Below are 22745 nucleotides of genomic sequence, written 5' to 3'. Positions count from 1 at the left end.
TGGATTTCTCGCACTACAGGGTGTTTGAGAAACGGATGACCGAGACACAGTCTTTCAGAAACATTAACTCTTTACTCTGGGTGGACAGTTACACCTACTTTCCCCTACATCTGCTAGCCCACCACTGAAAGAGGTCACACAACGTACTCAACTATGCCAGAGCCCATAATGGCTTGTGGCTGCACACGGAAGTTCCTAGCATGAATAATCTTATGATCCCTTTGAGCCTGGGTGGCGGACCGTAGGATGATCGCACGGTATAACCCCGGGATATCCTAGGACAACACTGGATTCCCCAGGTGCCCAAAACAAACAATCCACCCAGATGTGTATTAAAGTTGCCACCTTAAGTTGAACCAGTAATTAACAATCTCACATCTGTCATGGATACACTCAAACCCAATCCACGTCTACGAGCATAGCATGGCAATATAAGCACAACGTAGAAGTAACTCCCAGGGTTTGAATGCAGGGCAATAGGTTCCTACCTCATCAACTACTTCCCAATACCCACATGTTATCAATCCTACTCATGCAATGTTTGAGGGTGAAACTAATGCATAAAAACTGGGTATGAAAGGGATATGATCAAAGTGTGAACTTGCCTGTACTGTTGATGAAGATGAATCGCACTCATAACTCCTGATAGTTCTACTCGTCACACTCCGGTCAATCTATCGTAAGCAAGCAATAGTAACCACACATAAGCAATCACTCAAAAGATCGGGAAGAACGAAGAAGACAATTCGGAAAACATTAAAACCAAGCAAATAACTCTTTCAACAGAAAACAATTTTTAACAGTACCAAAATTATGTGAATTTGGCCTTATCAGAAAGTTTAGGTCAAGAGCTTTAATTTGCAACACGAATCAACTCAAACGGAGTTATGAAACTTAAGTTATGATCAAACTAAATTCAAATAGAAATCTATTTAAATTCAAATTTTAAAACTTTCAAAAATATGTTTAAGTTGGTTTACTGGATAGAGGGGATCATAACGAAGAAGTGGGCGTTGGTTTCGTTGAATTTGGACTAATGAGTAAAAAGTAGTGATCGTTTGAAACAGAGGGACTAATCTATAAGAAAGATAATTACGAATAGGTCCCTAACGTAAATAAACAGAAAAAGAAAAGACTAAAAAGTGAACGTTCGTTTATAAGATCTAAACAGCGGACGTTCGCTGTATAATAAAACCTGAAAAAACAGATCTAGGGTTTTCTAAAAAAATCGAAAACAGAAAAAAAAACCCGGACGGGTTGCGGTTTATGCCGGCACGGCGGTTTAGGCGGTTTTCGCGAGAAAACCAGCGAGGACGAACTCCGGCGACGGTGAGACGGGCGAGGCGGCGTGGGGAGTTGCGGCGAGAGGGGGCGCGGCAGACAACTTGCGGCGTCGCGCAGCGAGGCGGGCGCGCGGCGGTTGGTGTCGGCGGCGGCGGGGAAGCGGCGGCGGCGGTGATGCGACGCGGCGGCGGCGCGTTGCGAGGGGGCGGCGAGATGCGGTGCGGGAGGAGAGAGAGGCGGGGCCGGGCCTCGGGTTTTATAGGGGAGGGTCGGCGAACCTCGGGAAGCGGAGTCCCAAGCGCTCACGGCGGCGCGGCGGCTCTCCGAGCGGAGTCCCGCACGGGGACGACGGGCGAGGCGGCGCGAAGCTGGGCCGGCCCAGTCGGGGAGAAGTTTTTTTTTTGAATAGAGACAGACAAAAATAATAAAACAAAAGAAAATAAAAATATTATAAAGGCATATGATATATCAAAATTTTCAGAAAAAGATTTCCTACAAGATGAACATTTTACCGGCGTCAAATAAAATCCACAAAAATTCAGATAAATCAAACAGTACTACTGCTGAAATAAAACCTCATAAAAATCATTTTAAAAATACAAAATGAGTTCACATTTATTTCTCTCCAATTTTCTGATGTAGGGAATCATGTTACCCTAATTTCCATATACTTTATTTTTGGAGAAAAATAATTTGAATAATACCCAAATAACTCCAAATTGAAAAAATAATTTTCAAAAGGACTTTAAATTGTTCCTTTTAAACTTCCAACTCATATTTCATATAATTTGAAGAAGTCATTTTATCTTCTCTCATGAAAATCATTGAGTTGCATGAAGTTTATGAATTGGAAATATTTTCCGAATGAAATTTAAATGCTTTCAAAACCCTTTTCATTTATTTAAATGGAAGAAGTCATGTCATCTTCTTTCTAGGGTTTTATATTTGAAAAGAATTTGAATTCACGGAGATCCCAAATGCAAAATGAAAGTTTGGGAAAGTCCTTTTATTCCCTCTCATTTAACTTTCAAAATTTTTGAATTCACTCACTTTCAGTCAATCAATCACACAACAATCAAACAAACAATCAAATCTATCTATTTAATATAACATTCCAAAATTTAGAATTTTGGGATGTTACATCGAATCGGAGAGCGGGGAAGAGAGCAGGAACGACCAGTCTCGGTGTGACCATATAAAAAGGTAATGGAGTGGCCATCTGGTTGTGAGCGATGAAGTCGGGCGTGGTGTCCACGCGGGCAAACCGAGATGGTGAAGCTCAAATCAATTACCGGGATGTAGGGATCGGATTCCCTCCTTCCCTTTGGGGATTGTCTTCTGACTGAGCATCACGTCACGCCACCCGTTGCCACCCCTGATCTACTCCCTCCGTTTTTATTCAGTCCGCGTATTAGTTTTACTCAAAATCAAGCTTTGTAAATTTTGACAAAATTTATAGATAAAAATATTAACATATACAATAACAAATGAATACCATTAGATTTATTATTGAATGTACTTTCACAGCATATACATTTGTTATAGTAAATGTTTGTATTTTTTCTATAAACTTGATATAACTTTATGAAATTTGACTTTAATCAACTCTAATATGCAGAATAAATAAAAACGGATGGAGTACTACCTTGTAAGTATCCACTTTCTACGGACGGACACATAGGTTTGGCAGCATTTCCCACGGTATGCCGCGGTTAAAAGGTCAACCTTGGCTGTCTCTGACGCACGATTCTAAATGGACTTCCATTTTGTCCGGAGCAAGGCGCGGCGTCCGGCCCTTTCTACATTTGCGCTGGTCGTGCGCCTAACCGGCGAACGCATTTCGTCCGGCCATATGAAACTTTTGCAAAGGAAACCAAACCTGAAATTTACGCGGCCATAGTGCTTGCCAGCGGCCGGCACAAATGCTAACCTACAAAATGAAGAACCTCATAGTATCACATCGGCAACAAAGCCAGCGGCCGGCACACATGTCGGCCTACAAAATGATCACGCCGGCAACAAAGCCAGCGGCCGGCACACATGCCAGCCTACAAAATGATCACGCCGGCAACAAAGCCAGCGCCTGGCACAAATGCTAGCCTTCAGGAAAAGGCCATAGCATGTCTCGCGGCCTCCGTAGTTCATGTCGTCTTGGCCTTGAGTCTCGTCGGGATCCGTAGCCTTGGCGTTGATCCTCGGGTTGGAAGGCTTGGCCACGGCCCTCGTAGATGACGTTCTCCATGTCTTGCGCCGGCGTCGGGTTAGGCGTTCCATCGAACATGTTGCGCATTTCAGGAAAGCTGGCCGTAGGAATCGCCTGCAGTTGCTTCCTTTGCATCCCCGGTTTCAAATTGCCGGCGCCGCCTGACCCAGGCATGCCATTGAGGTCGATGACGGTCGCGGGGGAGGGTGTGGCCGGCGCGATCACGCTTTTGTCCGGCGACGTCGAGAAGCGGGGAGGGAGAATGCGCACGCGCCGGATGAACACCGGTTGTCTGTGGTGTTATGGAGGAGCTCGGCAACCGGCCCTGTGGTGGGTGAACGGCCGAACGTGCATGTGCTCGTCGTAGCCATGGCGGTGGCGGAAATAAGGGGCGACATGGGTCAGCACAACCCTAGCATGACGAGGGTGTGCGTGGTCGCTGGCTGCATGGCCTTGGCGACAATGGCCTCCTGGTCCTCAATGGCATCCTTGTGTTGGGCGGTGGCGGCCTCGAGGGCGAACTCGGCAACGGCTTCCTTCTCCGCTTGAACGGACCTCCGGGGTCTCCTCTTGGCCAATTCTCGGCCAAGCTCCGCCAGTGTGAGCTCCGACCTCGGCTTCCTCTTCTTCTTTTCCGTGGGACGGGCAGAGGTTGCGTCTGGACGACGGCGGGTTGCTTTGGGGCGCCGTCCATGGAGCGGGAGGGCGAGAGGTTTTTGGGAAAAGATGGACGAGCGGTCAGGAGATGACATGGGCGCGCGTCGGCGTGTTGTCCATTTCAACGCATATGCGGCCCAAATTTGGGCCGAGAATGAGTCGGCGACGGACAACAAATAGACGCCCTTCCGTTTGAGGGCACGCGTTGGCTCGCGATTTGTGTCCGTTTCGCCCCAAACAGAAGCTGCCGGATAATTTGGGGTCGTTCCTTGGAGTTGGCCCTACCTCGATGTGGGTCTTGGTAGCCCGCCGTGTCAGATCCTCGCAACACAAATTTCGTACCGACCGAGAACGCATATTTCCTTCCGCTCGGTCCGACACATGCACACACAGCGAGATAGTGACGGTAGGGATTCCTCCTCTACTCTCTTTTCCGGGGCAACTCTTTTCTTTTGAGAAAAGGAAATTCATCTCCGCGTCGCTCTCCTCGGCGACGTTGTTGGTGTTCGGCTTCGTCCGGAGGGTCACAATGGTCACCTTCGGCCCGATGAGCTCTGCTGCCTCCAACGACTCAATCTCCGGGAAGTTGAGCCTATCCAGCGGCAGACCGATCCGCCACACCGCGATGTTGTAGGCGCGGGCGGCGAGGCGGAGGGCTCCAGCTAGTACCAATGGCCGGCGTGTTGGAACTCCACGCCGTACCGGCCGGAGGGCTGCAGCCGCACGCCCTTGAAGCCTACTTTGCTCTTCGCCTTCAGCGGCATGGCCACAACGCGAATGCGACGAGGCGAGGTGGAGGCTGCCGGATGCTCCCCATAACTTTCCCCACACCCTGTCAGTGTCCGCCACGGTTAAAAGGGCTGCTGAAGCACAAAAAGAACAAACTTTAAAGGTTTCAGGAAAAATGTCTTTGCTGGTGTGCAAATATCCCAGTGATCCATGTGAAGAAACATTTTGTGAAAACAATTCATCAATTTGCTATCCGGGTGAAGAAAAAAAAACATAATCTGAATGGCTTTTGAACGTTCTGGAAAATTGCTTGGGATCTGCAAGCTGTTAGCGATTTCCACCAACTTGGAAAATCTGCAAGCAAACATGTGGAGTTTTCTTTCAAAGTTTTCCTTGGGTGAGTGAAAATTATTCAACTTTTTGAAAAAGGAGCAAATACACCCAAGCACATCCCCAAAAGGACGAAAACAACATCCATCCATCCATTCATCCAATTTCTTCAGCATATACCAACAAGATTCCACAGCAGGAAATATATTCAACTTCAACAAATCATTACCACTACCACCACATAAGACATAACCAGGTCAGGAGATTGGATTCTTACTACTACTAGAACATGATCATGCCACAGGCCGCTGCTCAGGTCAAGATGGAACGGAGGAAACGGCACGACTATTCACCTTTGCCCTCTTCCCGCTTTGCTTGCTTGCTTGTATGCTAACTTCTCTACTATAAATAATGTTACACATTCGATTCGGTTGATGCTACCAGGCGAGCGAGCGCTGGAACATTATCGTCGTCTCCAATAGGATCAGAATCTGTACACTACCTACCCTTTTACAACAACTTCATTCGCCCGCTCGCTAGGGTTCAATTCCCACGACCCTCATTTTATTCTCCATCGGTTGGTTAAGTCTTTGGTTATCCTTCCAAGCTCTTGGGCACCTCTCGGGTGTACTATCAGCGGATCCGGAGCTGGATGATCGATCGGCCCTGGAGAAGCAGGATTCTGAATTTCCGATCCATCTCGTTTCCATCAGGGGTGGCAGATACTAACTATGTATGTCAATGGCTGCTACGGCGCTCACAGCTGTAACACCAAGTCTGGTTGCTTCGGGTTCGCTGCCGCTTTCCCCCTAGGCGGGGAACCGGCAGCATTCAAGCTTGGAGATGCGGACCTGTTCTCGTCTTGTGGATATGAACCCTTTGGATCATGATCTGCTTCTTGCAAGGGGCTGGTGGTGGTAGCTGCCTTTCCAATTACTCCATTCTGCACTGTTTTAACACTCTCCTCCGTCAGTTGGTGACCATGGCGAAAGCCGTTGGCTCTGCCATTGACTCCAGAAAACATCCCGAGCACTTGGGCATGCGTCATTTGCTCAAATAAACCTTGTCCAGCATACTGACCCATGGTGTTCGGCGCAGCAGTCATTCCGTTGATATTAGAGGGGACTTCTTGACTGGTACTCTGCTGCTGTAACGGAGGCGTTGGTCGAGTATTACCCACACCATCACCTGTCATGGTAGCTCCATTTTCATACGTGGGTATTTTACTGGCAGGTGTAGAGCTCCTTTCAAAGCCTGCTGATGTAGACGCCACTGGCTGGTTTTTAGTCAGATACTCTTCACCTGCGGCAGCATCCCCATCTGAAGATAGCTCAGAACTCCGACGTAGATCATCGCTTTTGGGTGGTATACCGCATGATGGAATACTGGACTTTGCGGACGGGTCGGTAACTTCAGGAACTCGCGGACACTGCGAGTTTTGAGGTGGCTCGCCATCTACAACCCATCCTGGGCCAAACTTTGTCCCGGGTGGTAATACACGTCTGATTCCTTTCGCTGCTATATCCCATCCAATTGGTCCGAGCTTTGCCGCAAACCGTGCCAAGCTCCTGGCATATGCATGTTGCTGCTGAAGCCCAATCTGTTTCCATTATGAAAAAAAATCAGTATAAAATTATTGATTAGCATGTAAAAAAAATTATTCCAACTCCAAGTCAATTTAATCCGAAATAAATGTAAAATAGTAGCTGCAGATATTCACCTTAACAGCTAAGTTGGAAAAGGTTTCATTTTATAAATCAAGAGTTAAAGGTTCAATTTAAACTGGTCAGAATGTGCTTACTGGAATTAGTTGTTTCCGCTCACAATCGAGGGCAGAAAAAAGAGGACTATAATTTGAGTATTGCTGATCATATGTACTCCGCCGATCATCATCTAAAATAGTAGTCTTCTTTCCATACTTCGAAGACCCTACACGATGAAAGCAGCATTAGCCATGTTTATTTATGCTCCACGAGTACAGCACTGCAAAGAAAACATGAGAAATAAACACTAGGAAAAACAAACCTGAGTAAACACCAGTTTTCTCTGTTTTTTTACCACTAAAAGAACCGAACGTGCTGTGGTGAAGAATGGATGAATCTCTCATGGTAATATTATTTCGAGTTCTCTCACTAGTCCATCTTTTTCTTGTCTCAGTGTTGTCTACAGATCTGTTTCCTTTTACATTGGATAAATCTGGTGAACCATCGCCCTCAACCTTCTCAACTGTTTTCTTTGCATTTTTTGGTGGCCTGCCTCTTCTAGGTGCTGTCTTCGGTTGTTCTTCTTCACTATCACTAGCTTGCCTCAAGTTCTCAAAATCCTTTCTGGCAAGAGCTTCAATAGACCGTGCCTATGGAGATGCGAACATTTTAAGTAAAGCTAAGAAGAAGACCGCAACTTTACATACACAACAAAATAGTGTAAGAAGCAAAAGAACAGAAGCGACTATTCTGAAAATGTACCAGTTCCATTTTGCGTTTGTGAATGCACAATATTTTCAAAACTAAAGTGTCCTTTTGGAGGAAATATGCTGTGAAAAATAGTAAACTTGATGTCCTGTTGGTATACAAACTAACAGCAGAAGGTCAAGTTACACACTTAACACATAAGTTCCCAAAGAACCGCGCTGATCATACAAAAATTATGATACGTACCAATTGGAAAACAAATTAGCTAGCCAAAAATCCGCAAAGGTTTTGGTTCCAATTGGCGCAAAAATGGTCAAAAGGCCATTGGTGTGCCAAACTTGGCCATCCACCAAATTCTTAGGGGTTGCCAGAAAAATGGAAGGACCAACCAAACACATCCTACATATTCCTATTTCCTAAGAAAAGAACTACCAAGTAACCGTCCAGATAATACAGCAGTACATGTGCCAGGATAGATTGAAACATCTTTAATACGAGCAGCATATGCACTAAATCATATATATATACCTGGCGATAGTATACTGTGTCTTCTGAATTGTAGGACATGGCATTGGATGTAAGTAGAAATACATCATTCTGCACAGAAAAACATCGATATCAAAACAGATCCATGCTACAGAAGCAGAGTATTATTCCATTATGATTTGCATCATCCCTTAAGACAGTAATGAATCTCACATACAATTGCAACATATATATACCGGAAAATTGTCATCATTGTTGCTGGTTTAATGGAACATATCAATTTCCAAAATACAAGGTTCAGCATAAATGCACTAAAACTTGTAAAAAGCACTGCCCAGTGCATCAACTATATCTCAGAGAAGGAGATATCTACATCAATTACAGGATTATCTCTGCATAAATCTGGACAGACTTCCCCATGAAAGTTCACCCTCTAGTGATCTATCCTATCCTATGTTAGCTGGCAAGAATAAAGTGGAGGTTGGACTGTGTTAGGTGATCATTTACAGCACACTGGCATAGCACTTCAGAGCATAAGATGCGGAGTTAATTAATAAGTACAACAGCAGAGCTGTGGTAGGAGTAAACCTTGAAAAGGCTGAATGGATTTTTTTCTCCCTCAACAGTTCCAGTAGACATCATATACAGCAACAATGAAAATCTCTAAATGCCAATCAAAGGAGTATCTCCCAAAGAGGACAATAATTCATACAAAAAGATCCCTATTTCGGCCCACGATGGGAATTAAGATGCATGCAGAAGCCACATGCAGACGACCGCCTCAATTAATGTGAACATATCAGAATGCATCTTTACAAACCCAAAATGCCGAGAGCACAAGCAAACAACACCAGTTAAGAGTTGAATCAGTACATTACAAACAACAGACAGAATAGAAGGGAAAACAGAACTAGGATGATGGCCTTCGATTATGCAAATAAAAAATCAGGCCAACAGTCTAATCTATGAAGTGACCCAGAATAAAAGGCAGTATATAACAGAGGGCAGAAACCAACATCTGTTTTGCCACTGGATCAGAACAGAGCCCAGTGACAGAAACAAACATCAGACATATAGAATCAGTAACAGACGGAATAGAAGGAAAAAACAGAACTAGGCTGAAAAGGCCTACGATTGTAGTCCCTCCGTCCCACAATATAAGAGCGTTTACACTACACTAGTGTCAAAAACGCTCTTATATTATGGGACAGAGGGAGTACAAAACAATAAGCACGGTAACCTATTAAGTGACCTCGAAAATAAGGCATTACAGAACAGCGGCCATCAGCCAACATCTGTTTTGCCACTGGATCAGAACGAGCCCGGTAGCACAAAAAAACATCGGACATAGAATCAGTAACGGCAAAAACAGGCAGCATACCTCGAACTGCTCCAAGATGGTATACTTGTCGCTCAAAAGCTTCTCGCGGATGGTTGAGAAGTCCATGGGATGCTCGATGAGCTCATGGTAATCCGGAAGCTGCAGCCACACAAAACAGCCGTACTGTCAGCATCAGCACAACAACATCAGAAGAACACAGCTGGTCATGAGAGCTAAACCGCTTGCTCACCTCCTCCGGGTCGACGGGGTCCGAGTAAACTCCATAGGTGTCCTTCCTGGGAGAAGCAGTGCAAGGCAAGGCAGCGTAAGAAAACAGACGCGAATAGCTGAAGAACATTGGAGGAGGAGAGGAGAAGCAGAGGAGGATGAAGGATGATGGGGCCAGGGCACTCACTTCTGGAGCCTGTCGAGGATGAAGAGCAGCAACTTTTTGTCCGGGAGGGGCGTCCCCGTGGGCCCGCCACCCGACGACGCAGCGGCCCCTGCTCCCACAAGCAGCAGCAGCAGCGAGAGGCGAGCAAACGTTAGCCGCAGGGAGAGAAAAATTCAAATTCTTTAACCACCTCAAGGCTGATGCTTGGTTCCCTCCAAGACCTCACCTTTCCCCGTCGCTTTCGCCGCATCCTTCTTCTCCTCCACCGCAGCTCCCTCCTCCTCCTGCAGCATCAGCAGCAGCAAAAGAAGTTCAGTCAGTCAGCCATGAATGAAATCGCAAGCTTGCGTCAACATGGCTGTAAAATTTTGCATTCGCCAGCAATAAATCCTTGGCTCTGCGTGCGCGCCGCCCAGAGAGGCGACGACTTTTGCCGCCGCTCGGACAGTGGCTGCTTGGCCGCGACCCGTTAACAACAACAACAACAACAAAAATACGAGGAAAAGGCAGTCAAATCCGTCAAAAACTTGTCAGATCCGCGTACTGTTTGCCGCCAAAGGAAAGGATTAAAGCGCTGACGAGGTGGAGATCCCCTAAGCTAGACGCAGACCCCCAGGGGGAACAAAAACAAATCCAGGCCCGCCCAAAAAAAGCCAACGTCTTCTCTCCGGGAAGCTCGAAAAATCCGCGGCTGCCACTCCCGCACGCAGTGGCGCGCACTGATCCCTCGCCCTCTCTCGTCCCGCCAGATTCTCTCCCCCGCCGTACCGTACCGCGGGGGAGGCCGGCCCCGCGCCCCGGAGAAAAAAATCGCAGATCCAACCACCACGGGCCGGCATCGCCGCGTGTCCCGCGGGGCCAAAACCCCGCCCGGGCGCCCGCAAAACCTCGGGGGGGCTCGGAATTTCGGCGCGAGGGAGGGAGGGGGGAGGGGGGCCGACCTCGCCGGAGCCGGAGAGGACGTTCTTGAGCCGCTTCTGGCGGCGCCGCCCGGTGCTGGCGCCCCCCGCGTCCTCGTCGTCGTCGGAGGGGTCGGGGCCGCGGCGGGCGGGGGGCGGCGGGGACGCGGCCTCGGGGCTCTGCGCCTGCAGGCGGAGGCTGCGGCGCTGGAGGTCGAGGAGCGACGGGCGGCCCTTCTTCTTGCGCTTCCGCTGCGGGGACGGGGTCTCCACGGGGGCGGGGGGCGGCGGCGGGGGCGGGACGGGCGGCCTCCGGGTCTTGGCCATCGGCGGCGGCGGCCCGCGGCGCCGGCGGGGCGGCGGCGAGGAGGGAGGGGGGGGGGCGGGGGCGGGGGTGGGATGGACGAACGGGTCGGGGTGCGTGTGGCCTCGCGTGCGTTTGGTATTTTTCGTCCGGGGCTCTTTCGGCCGCGACGGGCTCCCCTCAGCCCTGCCATGTGGGGCAGGGCCGCCCCGGTCCCACGCGGCAGTGGCCGTGGGTGGAACTGGCGTGTTGCCATCGGCCGGCCGGGGCCGCGTCGGGTGGGGGTGGGGATGGCGGGCCCGGGCCGTGGGCGGGGCTGATTGGTGGGTCTCCCAGGGCCTGCGTGGGGTGGCTGTAAGGAGCGCGTGGGCCCATATGTCAGTGGGACGGCATGCTGGCTCTCCTTTTCTTTTTCTTGGAGTATTTTCCCGCAGTTTTCTAAGTGCAGCGTGTTCAGTGTTCACCAGGTGGGTTGAGCTAAGCGTTGCCGTTTTGAGAAGGTTAACCCAACAATTTGAAGGGCGTTGCTTTGTGTCAGTGTCGACTGATCTGCTGTGTCGAGGCGTGTTAGAGCCTCTACAGCCGGACCTCTCAAATCCGTCTTATACGTCCGGTCGGGCCGTCCGGTCAGTGTCCGGCCACTTTTTGACCCAGACGAACTTCTTAAACAGACCTCAAACACTCGAGCTGACCGGCACCCCTATCCAATATGGGGCGGATATGGGTCGTCCGGGCACGTCCACCATGTCGGTCTGACGGCAGGGTCCCACGCGGAAACGCCCGAAAACCCGGCGGTCCGACGGACGCAGCATCCGTCGCCGCCCAAGACCAAATCCGGCTATTTAAGGCGCTCGGCGTCCGCAACTCTAACCCATCCACCTCTCCCCTCTTCGCGCCGCCAGTCCGAGCCCATCCACCTCCTTCTCTCCCGCTTCGGCGCTCTGCCCCCGGTTCAACGCTCCGCCCACACTCCGGCACTTCGCCATGGTTCGAAGCAAGATCACCTACTACGCCATGGAGACCCGGGAGAGGCAAGCCGCGCGCGCCGCTGATACGTCTCCGTTGTATCTACTTTTCCTAATGCTTTTACTCTTGTTGCCGAAAAAGGCTTTCGCCCCGCTTTATTATATATAAAGCAATGATTCACAACATCCCGGTACGAACGCACGCCTCCACAACACATGCACACATCCAAGGCAGGATACATAGGCGCTGAGCGCAGCAACACCAACCCTAGCACTACAAGAGCAACAAGGGACTTCAACCGTGAACATGCCATCGCGAAGAGATGAAGCCGCATACGACTCACCATGGGCTCCAAGGCGGCACCTTCAAGAAGGTTACGACACCGGAGCGTCGCCATCGCCCGACCGAGGATCAGAGTTTCCCCTGGAGCAATACGACGGGCGATGAGAGCCGCGGTGACGCCTTCAAGAAGGGAACGAGCTTTGCCGCCGCCGGTCCGTCCGAAGATAGAGCAGGTTTTCACCACGGCCAATGCTCACCGCCTCCAAACGCCACACCCCGGCAACCACGCCGCCCGCACGGCCATGGTCACCAGGCAGCACCGAGCCACGGGCTCTGCCCAAGAGCACCGCGCTACCACCACCAGGGCCACCGCCCCGGCATCCAAGACCTTGACACCACCTCACTCGAGACCCGCCGCTACCCCAACCAAAGAGACGAGTGGAAAGGCCCCGCATTTCGCACCCCTGGGCAGCTCCCAGCGCCGAGACCCAATAGGCCAGTCAAAACTAGCCTCCATTGATCCGTCCTGCAGCACCGGGCGCGAGACGAGTTCGGTCCTGCCGCCGGGCGCGAGACGAGCATGGTCCTGCCGCCGGGCGCGAGACGAGCCGGTCCTGCTGCCGGGCGCGAGACGAGCTCGATCCTGCTGCACCGGGCGCGAGACGAGAGATGAACCGCCACTAGGAGAGACCAACCCTTCGACCAAAGTAATGCTCGGACGACGAGGAGAGGGTCGAAGGCCAAGCAACCACCATCGCTGAGAACAACTACCGCAAACACGCAGTAGTGGTCGCCAGCACCTGCCGAACACAGCTCGCGCCCCTGCCGGCGACAAGTCCAGACAAGGCCTGGCCGGACCTGGCCGGCGGACAGCAAGGTCGCCACCACCAGGGGAGCCGGGCAGAGAAGGCCCAGACCCTGCCTCCACGCGCGCCAGACCCAAGCCCAACCGCCGCCGGAAGCAGAGCCGCAAGCCCTCGCACCAGATCCGATCCACCTGGACCATGACGAGGAGCCGCGCGCCGCCCCTGACGCCCACAACCCCTTCACATGGCCGCCGGCAGCCCGCGCCTCCGCCGCCAGCTACTGCCACCGCGCCGCCACGCCCCGTGCCCGCGTCGCGCCACCGCCCGACTCCGACAGCCTTCGCCACCAGGAACCGAGCAGGGGAAGGATAAACGCCCCACCGCCATCGATGCTGGCCGGGCTATGCCCGTCAGCTCGCGCGTGGCCGCGACGAGAAGGGGAGAAGGGGAAGGAGAGGCCCTTGGCCGACGGCTAGGGTCCCTCCCCGGGCGCTCGCGGGAGGGGGCTGGTTTGTGTTTGTAATTTGCATGATTACAAAATTGCATGATTTGAATGAAACTAACCCGGACTAGACAGAACTACCATGGTGTTGTTTTGTGTAAAAATAAAAGTTCTCGGAATGGAACAAAACTTTTTGGAGAATTTTTATACAATAAAAGAAAAACACTAGAGCCAAGAACCACCGGAGGGGGGTCCCTGGGGAGCACAACCCACCAGGGCGCCCCCCCTCGTGGTGCGCCCAGGTTGGTTGTGCCCACCTGGTGGCCCCACTGACCCTATCTCCGACGCTATAAAATCCTATTTTTGGAGAAAAAAACCAGGGAGGAAGAATTATCGTGTTTCACGAGACGGAGCCGGCGCCACCTCCTGTTCTTCATCGGGAGGCTAGATCTGGAGTCCGTTTGGGGCTCCGGAGAGGGGGATCTTCGATCTTCGTCATCACCAACCCTTCTCCATCGCCAATTTCATGATGCTCCTCACCGGGAGTGAGTAATTTCGTCGTAGGCTCGCTGGTCGGTGAGGAGTTGGATGAGATTCATCATGTAATCGAGTTAGTTTTGTTAGGGCTTGATCCCTAGTATCCATTATGTTCTAAGATTGATGTTGTTATGACTTTGCCATGCTTAATGCTTGTCACTTTGGGCCCGGGTGCCATGATTTCAGATCTGAACTGTTTATGCTATCACCATTATATCTATGTTCTAGATCCAATCTTGCAAGTTATAGTCACCTATTATGTGTTATGATCTGTAAACCCCGGAGTGACAGTATTCGGGATACTTTCCAGTGATGATCGTAGTTTGAGGAGTTCATGTATTCACTACATGTTAATGCTTTGTTCCGGTTCTCTATTAAAAGGAGGACTTAATATCCCTTAGTTTCCTTATGGACCCCGCTACCACGGGAGGGTAGGACAAAAGATGCCATGCAAGTTCTTTCCATAAGCACGTATGACTATTTACGGAATACATGCCTACATTATATTTATGAACTGGAGCTAGTTTTGTATCGCCCTAGGTTATGACTGTTATATGATGAATATCATCCAACGAATTCACCGATCCAATGCCTAAGAATTTTCCACATATTGTTTCTGCTAAGTTACTACAGTTGTTGCTACTGTTACGCTTGCTACAAAATCATTGCTATCACTGTTAGCGTTACTGTTACTATCATCACTGCTATCAAAATTATTATAACTGTGCTATTGATCATATTGATGCAGATAATTAATCTCCAGGTGGTTGAATTGACAACTCAGCTGCTAAAACTTCCAAATATTCTTTGGCTCCCCTTGTGTCGAATCAATAGATTTGGTTGAATACTCTACCCTCGAAAACTATTGTGATCCCCTATACTTGTGGGTTATCAAGACCTTTTTCTGGCGCCGTTGCCGGGGAGCATAGCTATAATTGTTGAGTCACTTGGGATTATTATCTATTTATCACTATGAAGAATTTGAAGGATACAAATACCAAGATCGTTCCCTCTAGGACAAGGGGAGGTAAGGAACTGCCATCACACTCTGCACTTGATTCACCTTCTGTTTTGAGTAGACTTGCAACACCACCACATGCTATTAATCCTGATATGTCACAAGTTATTGATGATGCTACCTCTATGAATGCTAATCATGATGATGCTAGTACCTTGCTTGATGATGGGGTGCGACTAGGTGATTTTGATGAACAAATTGCTAGAGCTAAAGAGAATAAAATTACTGAAACTGATGAAATTATTGAAACTGATGAAGTGCTTGAAACTGAAAATCTTGAAACACCTATTAGACCTAGCTCTCCTAGATATGAATTGCTTAAGATACCGGAAGGTTATGTTATGGATGAGGAGACAACTGGAGATTTTCTTGCTTGCAATGATAGAGATGATCATAAGAAATTATTATGCAAACTGGAAGAGAAATCTTTGAATGCTAGAATGAAATGTGATCCTAAGTTTGCTACTTCACCTATCTTTGTTGATGATAAAGATTATGAACTCTCTGTCGACCCAGAGTTAATTCCTTTGGTTGAATCTGATCCTTTCCATGGCTATGAAACTAAAACTGTTGTGGCACACCTTACTAAATTAAATGATATAGCCACCCTTTTTGCTCTTGAGGATAAAATTCGCTACTATTATATTCTCAAATTATGTCCATTCTCATTAAAGGGTGATGCTAAGATATGGTATAATACTCTTGCTCCTGGTTGTATGCGTAGTCCCCAGGATATGATTTATTACTTCTCTGAGAAATATTTTCCTGCTCATAAGAAACAAGGTGCCTTACAGGAAATATTTAATTTTGTGCAAATTGAAGAAGAGAGTATCCCACAAGCTTGGGGGAGGCTTCTCCAATTGCTTAATGCTTTGCCTGATCATCCTCTTAAGAAAAATGAAATACTTGATATCTTCTATAATTGACTAACCGATTCTTCTAGGGACTTCCTAGATAGTTGTGCTAGCTGTGTTTTCAGGGAATGAACTGTTGAACAAGCTGAGGAATTATTGAATAACATATTGAAAAATTATGATGATTGGACTCTTCCTGAACCACCGCATAAACCCACTCCAAATAAGAGGGGTATTTTATATCTCAGTCTGGAAGATATGCAAGAGGCAAAGAAATCTATGAAGGAGAAAGGTATTAAAGTAGAGGATGTTAAAAATTTACCTCCTATTGAAGAAATACATGGACTTGATGCACCACCACCCAAGGTGGTAGAGGTAAACTCCTTAATGAAATTTGATGACAGGGACAACCCTTATAATATGCATCCTAGTCAATGCCTTTATGAGTTTGACAATTGCATTAGAAAGCAATATCACTTCAATGAAAATGTTATGAAACAATTCAAATACAACTCTGATATGATTGCTCGTCTGAGTGAATTTTTATTTAGAATCTCTAATGATGTTAGAGGTGTACGAAAACATGCCTCTATGGTTCATACTCAGTTAGAACAAGTTGTTAAATCTCAAAGATAATTGCTTGATGAAATGAACAGTAATATCAATGACCATGCTATTAGAGTAGTAACTAGAGGAGGTAGAATGACTCTGGAGCCACTTTATCCTAAGGGTCACCCTAAAAGAAGTGAACAAGACTCTCAAAGAATAAACACTGATGCACCTAGTCCGTCTAAAAAGAAAAAGAAAAAGAAAAAGAAAAAAATGATAGGACTTTGCATACCTCTAGTGAACCTGAAGTAGGAAAACCTCCTGAAGATAGTAATGATGTTTCTATCTCTGATGCTGAAACTCAAACTGGTAATGAACATTCATCTGGTGATAATGAAAAAGATAATGATGATGTTCATGAAGACACTCAACCAAACAATGATAAAGAACCAGATAATGATGTTGAGATAAAACCAGCTGTTGATCTTGATAAACCACAACCTAAAAATAAAAGATATGATAAAAGAGACTTTGTGGCTAGAAAACATGGTAAAGAAAGAGAACCATGGGTTCAAAAACTCATGCCCTTTCCACCTAAATCAACTAAGAAAAAGGATGATGAAGAATTTGAACGCTTTGTTGAAATGCTCAGGACAGACTTTTTGCATACTCGCTTGACTGATATCTTAAAGATGGCCCCGTATGCAAAATACATGAAAGACATCATCACTACAACAACAACAAAGCCTTTAGTCCCAAACAAGTTGGGGTAGGCTAGAGGTGAAACCCATAAGATCTCGCAACCAACTCATGGCTCTGGCACATGGATAGCAAGCTTCCACGCACCCCTGTCCATAGCTAGCTCTTTGGTGATACTCCAATCCTTCAGGTCTCTCTTAACGGACTCCTCCCATGTCAAATTCGGTCTACCCCGCCCTCTCTTGACATTCTCCGCATGCTTTAGCCGTCCGCTATGCACTGGAGCTTCTGGAGGCCTGCGTTGAATATGCCCAAACCATCTCAGACGATGTTGGACAAGCTTCTCTTCAATTGGTGCTACCCCAACTCTATCTCGTATATCATCATTCCTGACTCGATCCTTCCTCGCGTGGCCACACATCCATCTCAACATACGCATCTCCGCCACACCTAATTGTTGAACATGTCGCCTTTTAGTTGGCCAACACTCAGCGCCATACAACATTGCGGGTCGAACCGCCGTCCTGTAGAACTTGCCTTTTAGCTTTTGTGGCACTCTCTTGTCACAGAGAATGCCAGAAGCTTGGCGCCATTTCATCCATCCGGCTTTGATTCGATGGTTCACATCTTCATCAATACCCCCATCCCCCTGCAGCATTGACCCCAAATACCGAAAGGTGTCCTTCTGGGGAACCACCTGGCCATCAAGGCTAACCTCCTCCTCCTCACACCTAGTAGTACTGAAACCGCACATCATGTACTCGGTTTTAGTTCTACTAAGCCTAAACCCTTTCGATTCCAAGGTTTGTCTCCATAACTCTAACTTCCTATTTACCCCTGTCCGACTATCGTCAACTAGCACCACATCATCCGCAAAGAGCATACACCATGGGATATCTCCTTGTATATCCCTTGTGACCTCATCCATCACCAATGCAAAAAGATAAGGGCTCAAAGCTGATCCCTGATGCAGTCCTATCTTAATCGGGAAGTCGTCAGTGTTGACATCACTTGTTCGAACACTTGTCACAACATTATCGTACATGTCCTTGATGAGGGTAATGTACTTTGCTGGGACTTTGTGTTTCTCCAAGGCCCACCACATGACATTCTGTGGTATCTTATCATAGGCCTTCTCCAAGTCAATGAACACCATATGCAAGTCCTTCTTTTGCTCCCTATATCTCTCCATAAGTTGTCATACCAGAAAATGGCTTCCATGGTCGACCTCCCAGGCATGAAACCAAACTGATTTTTGGTCATGCTTGTCATTCTTCTTAAGCGGTGCTCAATGACTCTCTCCCATAGCTTCATTGTATGGCTCATCAGCTTAATTCCACGGTAATTAGTACAACTCTAAACATCCCCCTTGTTCTTGAAGATTGGTACTAATATACTCCGTCTCCATTCTTCTGGCATCTTGTTTGCCCGAAAAATGAGGTTGAAGAGCTTGGTTAGCCATACTATAGCTATGTCCCCGAGACCTTTCCACACCTTAATGGGGATACAATCAGGGCCCATCGCCTTGCCTCCTTTCATCCTTTTTAAAGCCTCCTTGACCTCAGACTCCTGGATTCACCGCACAAAACGCATGCTGGTCTCATCAAAGGAGCCATCTAGTTCAATGGTAGAACTCTCATTCTCCCCATTGAACAGCTTGTCGAAGTACTCCCGCCATCTATGCTTAATCTCCTCGTCCTTCACCAAGAGTTGGCCTGCTCCGTCCTTGATGCATTTGACTTGGCCAATGTCCCTCGTCTTCCTCTCTCGGATCTTGGCCATCTTATAGATGTCCCTTTCGCCTTCCTTCATGCCTAACCGTTGGTAGAGGTCCTCATATGCCCGACCCCTTGCTTCACCAACAGCTCGCTTTGCAGCCTTCTTCGCCATCTTGTACTTCTCTATGTTGTCTGCACTCCTATCCAGGTATAGGCGTCTGAAGCAATCTTTCTTCTCTTTAATCGCCTTCTGGACATCATCATTCCACCACCAGGTATCCTTATCTTCGCTTCTCCTTCCCCTGGACACTCCAAACTCCTCCGAGGCCACCTTACGAATGCAAGTCGCCATCTTCATCCACACATTGTCCGCATCCCCTCCTTCCTCCCAAGGGCCCTCCTTAATGACCCTCTCCTTGAACGCCTGAGCTACCTCCCCCTTGAGCTTCCACCACTTCGTTCTAGCGACTTTGGCACGCTTATCCCGCTGGACACGAATCCGAAAGCGGAAGTTAGCAACCACCAGCTTATGCTGGGGTACAACACTCTCTCCAGGTATCACCTTACAGTCTAGGCACGCACGCCTATCTTCTCTTCTCGAGAGGATGAAATCAATCTGGCTAGAGTGTTGGCCACTACTAAAAGTCACCAGATGTGATTCTCTCTTTCTAAAGAGGGTGTTAGCTACAATCATGTTGTAGGCTAGAGCAAAGCTTAAGACATCTTCTCCTTCTTGATTCCTGATGCCATAGCCAAAGCCCCCATGCGCCCCTTCAAAACCTATTTTAGATGTACCCACGTGGCCATTGAGGTCTCCTCCTATGAAGAGCTTCTCACCAATCGGTACACTCCTAACCATGTCTTCCAGGACTTCCCATAACTCCCTCTTGGTGTTCTCATTGTGGCCTACTTGCGGGGCATATGCGCTGATAACATTGAGAACCAAGTCCTCAACTATCAGCTTGACCAGGATAATCCGGTCCCCACGTCTCTTGACGTCTACCACTCCATACTTGAGGCTCTTGTTGATCAAGATGCCTACGCCATTTCTGTTTGCAGCCGTCCCCGTGTACCACAGCTTGAAGCCGGTATCCTCCACCTCCTTCGCCTTCTGTCCTCTCCATTTGGTTTCTTGGACGCAAAGGATATCAACACCTCTCCTCACCGCTGCATCAACTAGCTCCCGAAGCTTCCCTGTCAGAGATCCTATGTTCCAGCTACCTAAGCGAATCCTCCTAGGCTCGGCTAGCTTCCTTACCCTTCGCACTCGTCGAATCAAATGCGAAGACCCTTGCTCATTTTCCACTACATCCGGGCGCCGATGTAGCGCGCCACTAAGGATGCGACGACCCGATCCTCGCTCACTTGCCACCGTATCCGGATCAAGATACGGCGCGCCACCTGGGGGGTGACGGCCCGGCCCTTGCTCATTTTCCACCACACCCGGGTTCCGATGTGGCGCGCCGCTGAGAGGGTTACGCCCCAACGAAAATCTTTTGGGTTTCATCTCCATAAGAGTGGCTGAGTTTTTACGTTGGCTCGCCAAGCCTATCACAACCCTCCTCCTTTACTCGGGCTTGGGACCGGCTATGTTGAGACAACATAGGCGGAGTTATGAAAGACATCATCACTAATAAGAGAAAAATACCTGAAGCTGAAATCTCCACATGCTTGCTAATTATTCTTTTAAGGATGGAGTACCTAAAAAACTTGGAGATCCGGGAATACCAACTATACCTTGCTCCATCAAAAGAAACTATGTTAAAACTGCTTTATGTGATTTAGGAGCTGGTGTTAGTGTTATACCTTTCTCTTTATATAAAAGACTTGACTTGAATAAACTCACACCTACTAAAATATCTTTTCAAATGGCTGACAAATCAACTGCCATACCTATCGATATTTGTGAGGACGTGCCCGTTGTTGTTGCAAATGTTACTATTTTAACTAATTTTGTTATACTTGAGATGCCCAAGGACGACAACATGTCAATTATCCTTGGTAGACCCTTCTTGAATACTGCAAGGGCTGTTATTGATTGCAATAAAAGCAAGGTCACTTTTCATATCAATGGTAATGAGCATACGGTGCACTTTCCAAAGAAACAATTCCAAGTGAATGGTATTAATGTTATTGAAAGATCTCCGACACTCACTATTGGAAGTTTTCAACTACCTCTACCTACTGCTAAAAAGAAATATGATATACTTATTGTTGGGGACATGCATATCCTCATTGAGGTAACTTAGTGTTTTACTAAAGTTCTTTGGTTTCATGCTAATTGAAGGTGGTTATTAATAAGACTTGATCAACCTTATTAATGGATCATTTTTGAGAGGTATGAAGTTGATGAATTTAATAGGCACTACCTTATGTCCTTACCTTTTATTTTATGTTTTTATTAGTTAAATAAAATAAAAAGGCATGTTTATCCTGTTTTCTAGATTTTCAGTGCAATAAAAATGACCCAAAATAAAAGTTCTCATAATGCCCTGAAAATTTAATACGATTTTGTTCTGAATATTTCTGAATTTTTAGTGCAAATAACATCAGAGGGGGTGCACTAGGTGGGCACAACCCAACTGGGCGCGCCAGCTGCCCCAGGGGCACCCTAGTGGGTTGTGGTCCCCACGTGGGCCCCCTCACTTATCTCTTTAGCCCATGTCATCTCCTACCTCTGGAAAAAATCACCATTGCTCTCTCCCTTGTGTTCTTGCTCTCAAACCCGCGGATTTCAATCTCTTTGCTCAAAGCTTTGTTTTTGAAACTGTTTTGGGGGATTGCTGCTTGGTATGTGACTCCTCCATTGGTCCAATTAGTTCTTGCTTTAGTGGTTTATATTTTGAATAATTAGCTACTCTTGGTGCTGCTGTAGATGAGCTTGCATGTTGAATTCTTAGAGTTCTAAGTAGTTTGAATGCTTGATATGGCCTCTATGCATCTCTATGAGTAGTTGCTATCAATCTTGTGAAGTTTTGTTGACAAAAATTTTGTGGACTAAAAATTTCAGAATTTTATCCATAGGAATAAGATGAGTTTCTTTAGGAAGTTTGCTTCCAAGAAGAATTCCAAGGGAGTCATTGGGGAATCATCAGATAGTGACCTCCATACTCGGAGAATGGTGGAAGTGCGGCCGTACGAATGGCCGCACAACCCCTTCATGGATGGAGCCGGGATCCGTCAAGAGTTCACACAATTTGCTGCTAATGCTGGTCTCACCGACTTCATCACAGCTGAGTGTGAACAATACCATCTCCTTACAAATTCCTTTGTGCAAGGCTTCCATTTTCTGAGTAGGAATAACCCTCTTGAGGTGCAGTTTAATTTATATGCTGAAACCCGTCAGATACCACTTACTGAATTTTGTGATATATGCTTGATCCCTTCTGACAGGGAAATAAGAGAGCCTGGGCCTCCAGAGTTTGAGGACTTTTATCGTACTCTGTCAATGGGAGATGAGACAGGGGTATCGAGTGTCACCGCCACTAGCTTGCAGTTTCCTTCTATGCATTATTTTGCTCTATTCATTGCGAAGTGTTTACTTGCTAGAGAGAAGGTTGGTGCACTTAGTGCCCCGATTTCGCTGTCTTACGCCGTGCGCTATACAGTGATAACACTTATAGCCTAGGAGCTATTATTGCACGTCGTCTACACCTTAATAGGACCAAGGGTAAAATTCATGGCGGTATTTATGCCACTCGTTTAGTGAGTCACTTTAATGTTCAGATACGCCAACATGATTATCGCTTGCCCAAGGTTTACTTAGACCGCCAGGCTATGGCAGCTCATCAATTTATTGATGGCGAGAACACTACTTTCCATATTCCTTATAACCTGGTTTTCAGTGAGGATACCC

At 47.7% G+C, this 22745-nt stretch overlaps 1 protein-coding gene across 1 annotated transcript; it reads right to left on the bottom strand.

Moving 5' to 3' along the window:
• Positions 1-5323: 5323 nt before the first annotated feature.
• On the bottom strand, positions 5324-11145 carry LOC109750336 (uncharacterized). Its single transcript, XM_020309301.3, has 9 exons — positions 10757-11145; positions 10042-10099; positions 9837-9924; positions 9672-9717; positions 9482-9580; positions 8143-8211; positions 7229-7556; positions 7005-7132; positions 5324-6803 (listed from the first exon to the last, which is right to left on the bottom strand). Exons 1-9 carry the CDS (start codon positions 11039-11041, stop codon positions 5961-5963), a joined length of 1944 nt encoding a protein of 647 aa, XP_020164890.1. The 5' UTR covers positions 11042-11145; the 3' UTR covers positions 5324-5960.
• Positions 11146-22745: the final 11600 nt, after the last annotated feature.

Source organism: Aegilops tauschii, chromosome 4, assembly GCF_002575655.3.
Source record: "Aegilops tauschii subsp. strangulata cultivar AL8/78 chromosome 4, Aet v6.0, whole genome shotgun sequence".
In the NCBI taxonomy this organism is placed as follows: domain Eukaryota; kingdom Viridiplantae; phylum Streptophyta; class Magnoliopsida; order Poales; family Poaceae; genus Aegilops; species Aegilops tauschii.
This window is presented reverse-complemented; position numbering and strand designations above follow the sequence as displayed.

Excerpts from the sequence above, each read along its gene's own strand:
- LOC109750336 (XM_020309301.3), bottom strand. The coding sequence starts at position 11,041 with ATGGCCAAGACCCGGAGGCCGCCCGTCCCGCCCCCGCCGCCGCCCCCC. Across the intron at positions 9,718-9,836 it reads ATCCTCGACAGGCTCCAGAA|GAAGGACACCTATGGAGTTT; the intron begins GTGAGTGCCCTG and ends TGCTTCTCCCAG. Across the intron at positions 9,581-9,671 it reads ACCCCGTCGACCCGGAGGAG|CTTCCGGATTACCATGAGCT; the intron begins GTGAGCAAGCGG and ends GTGTGGCTGCAG.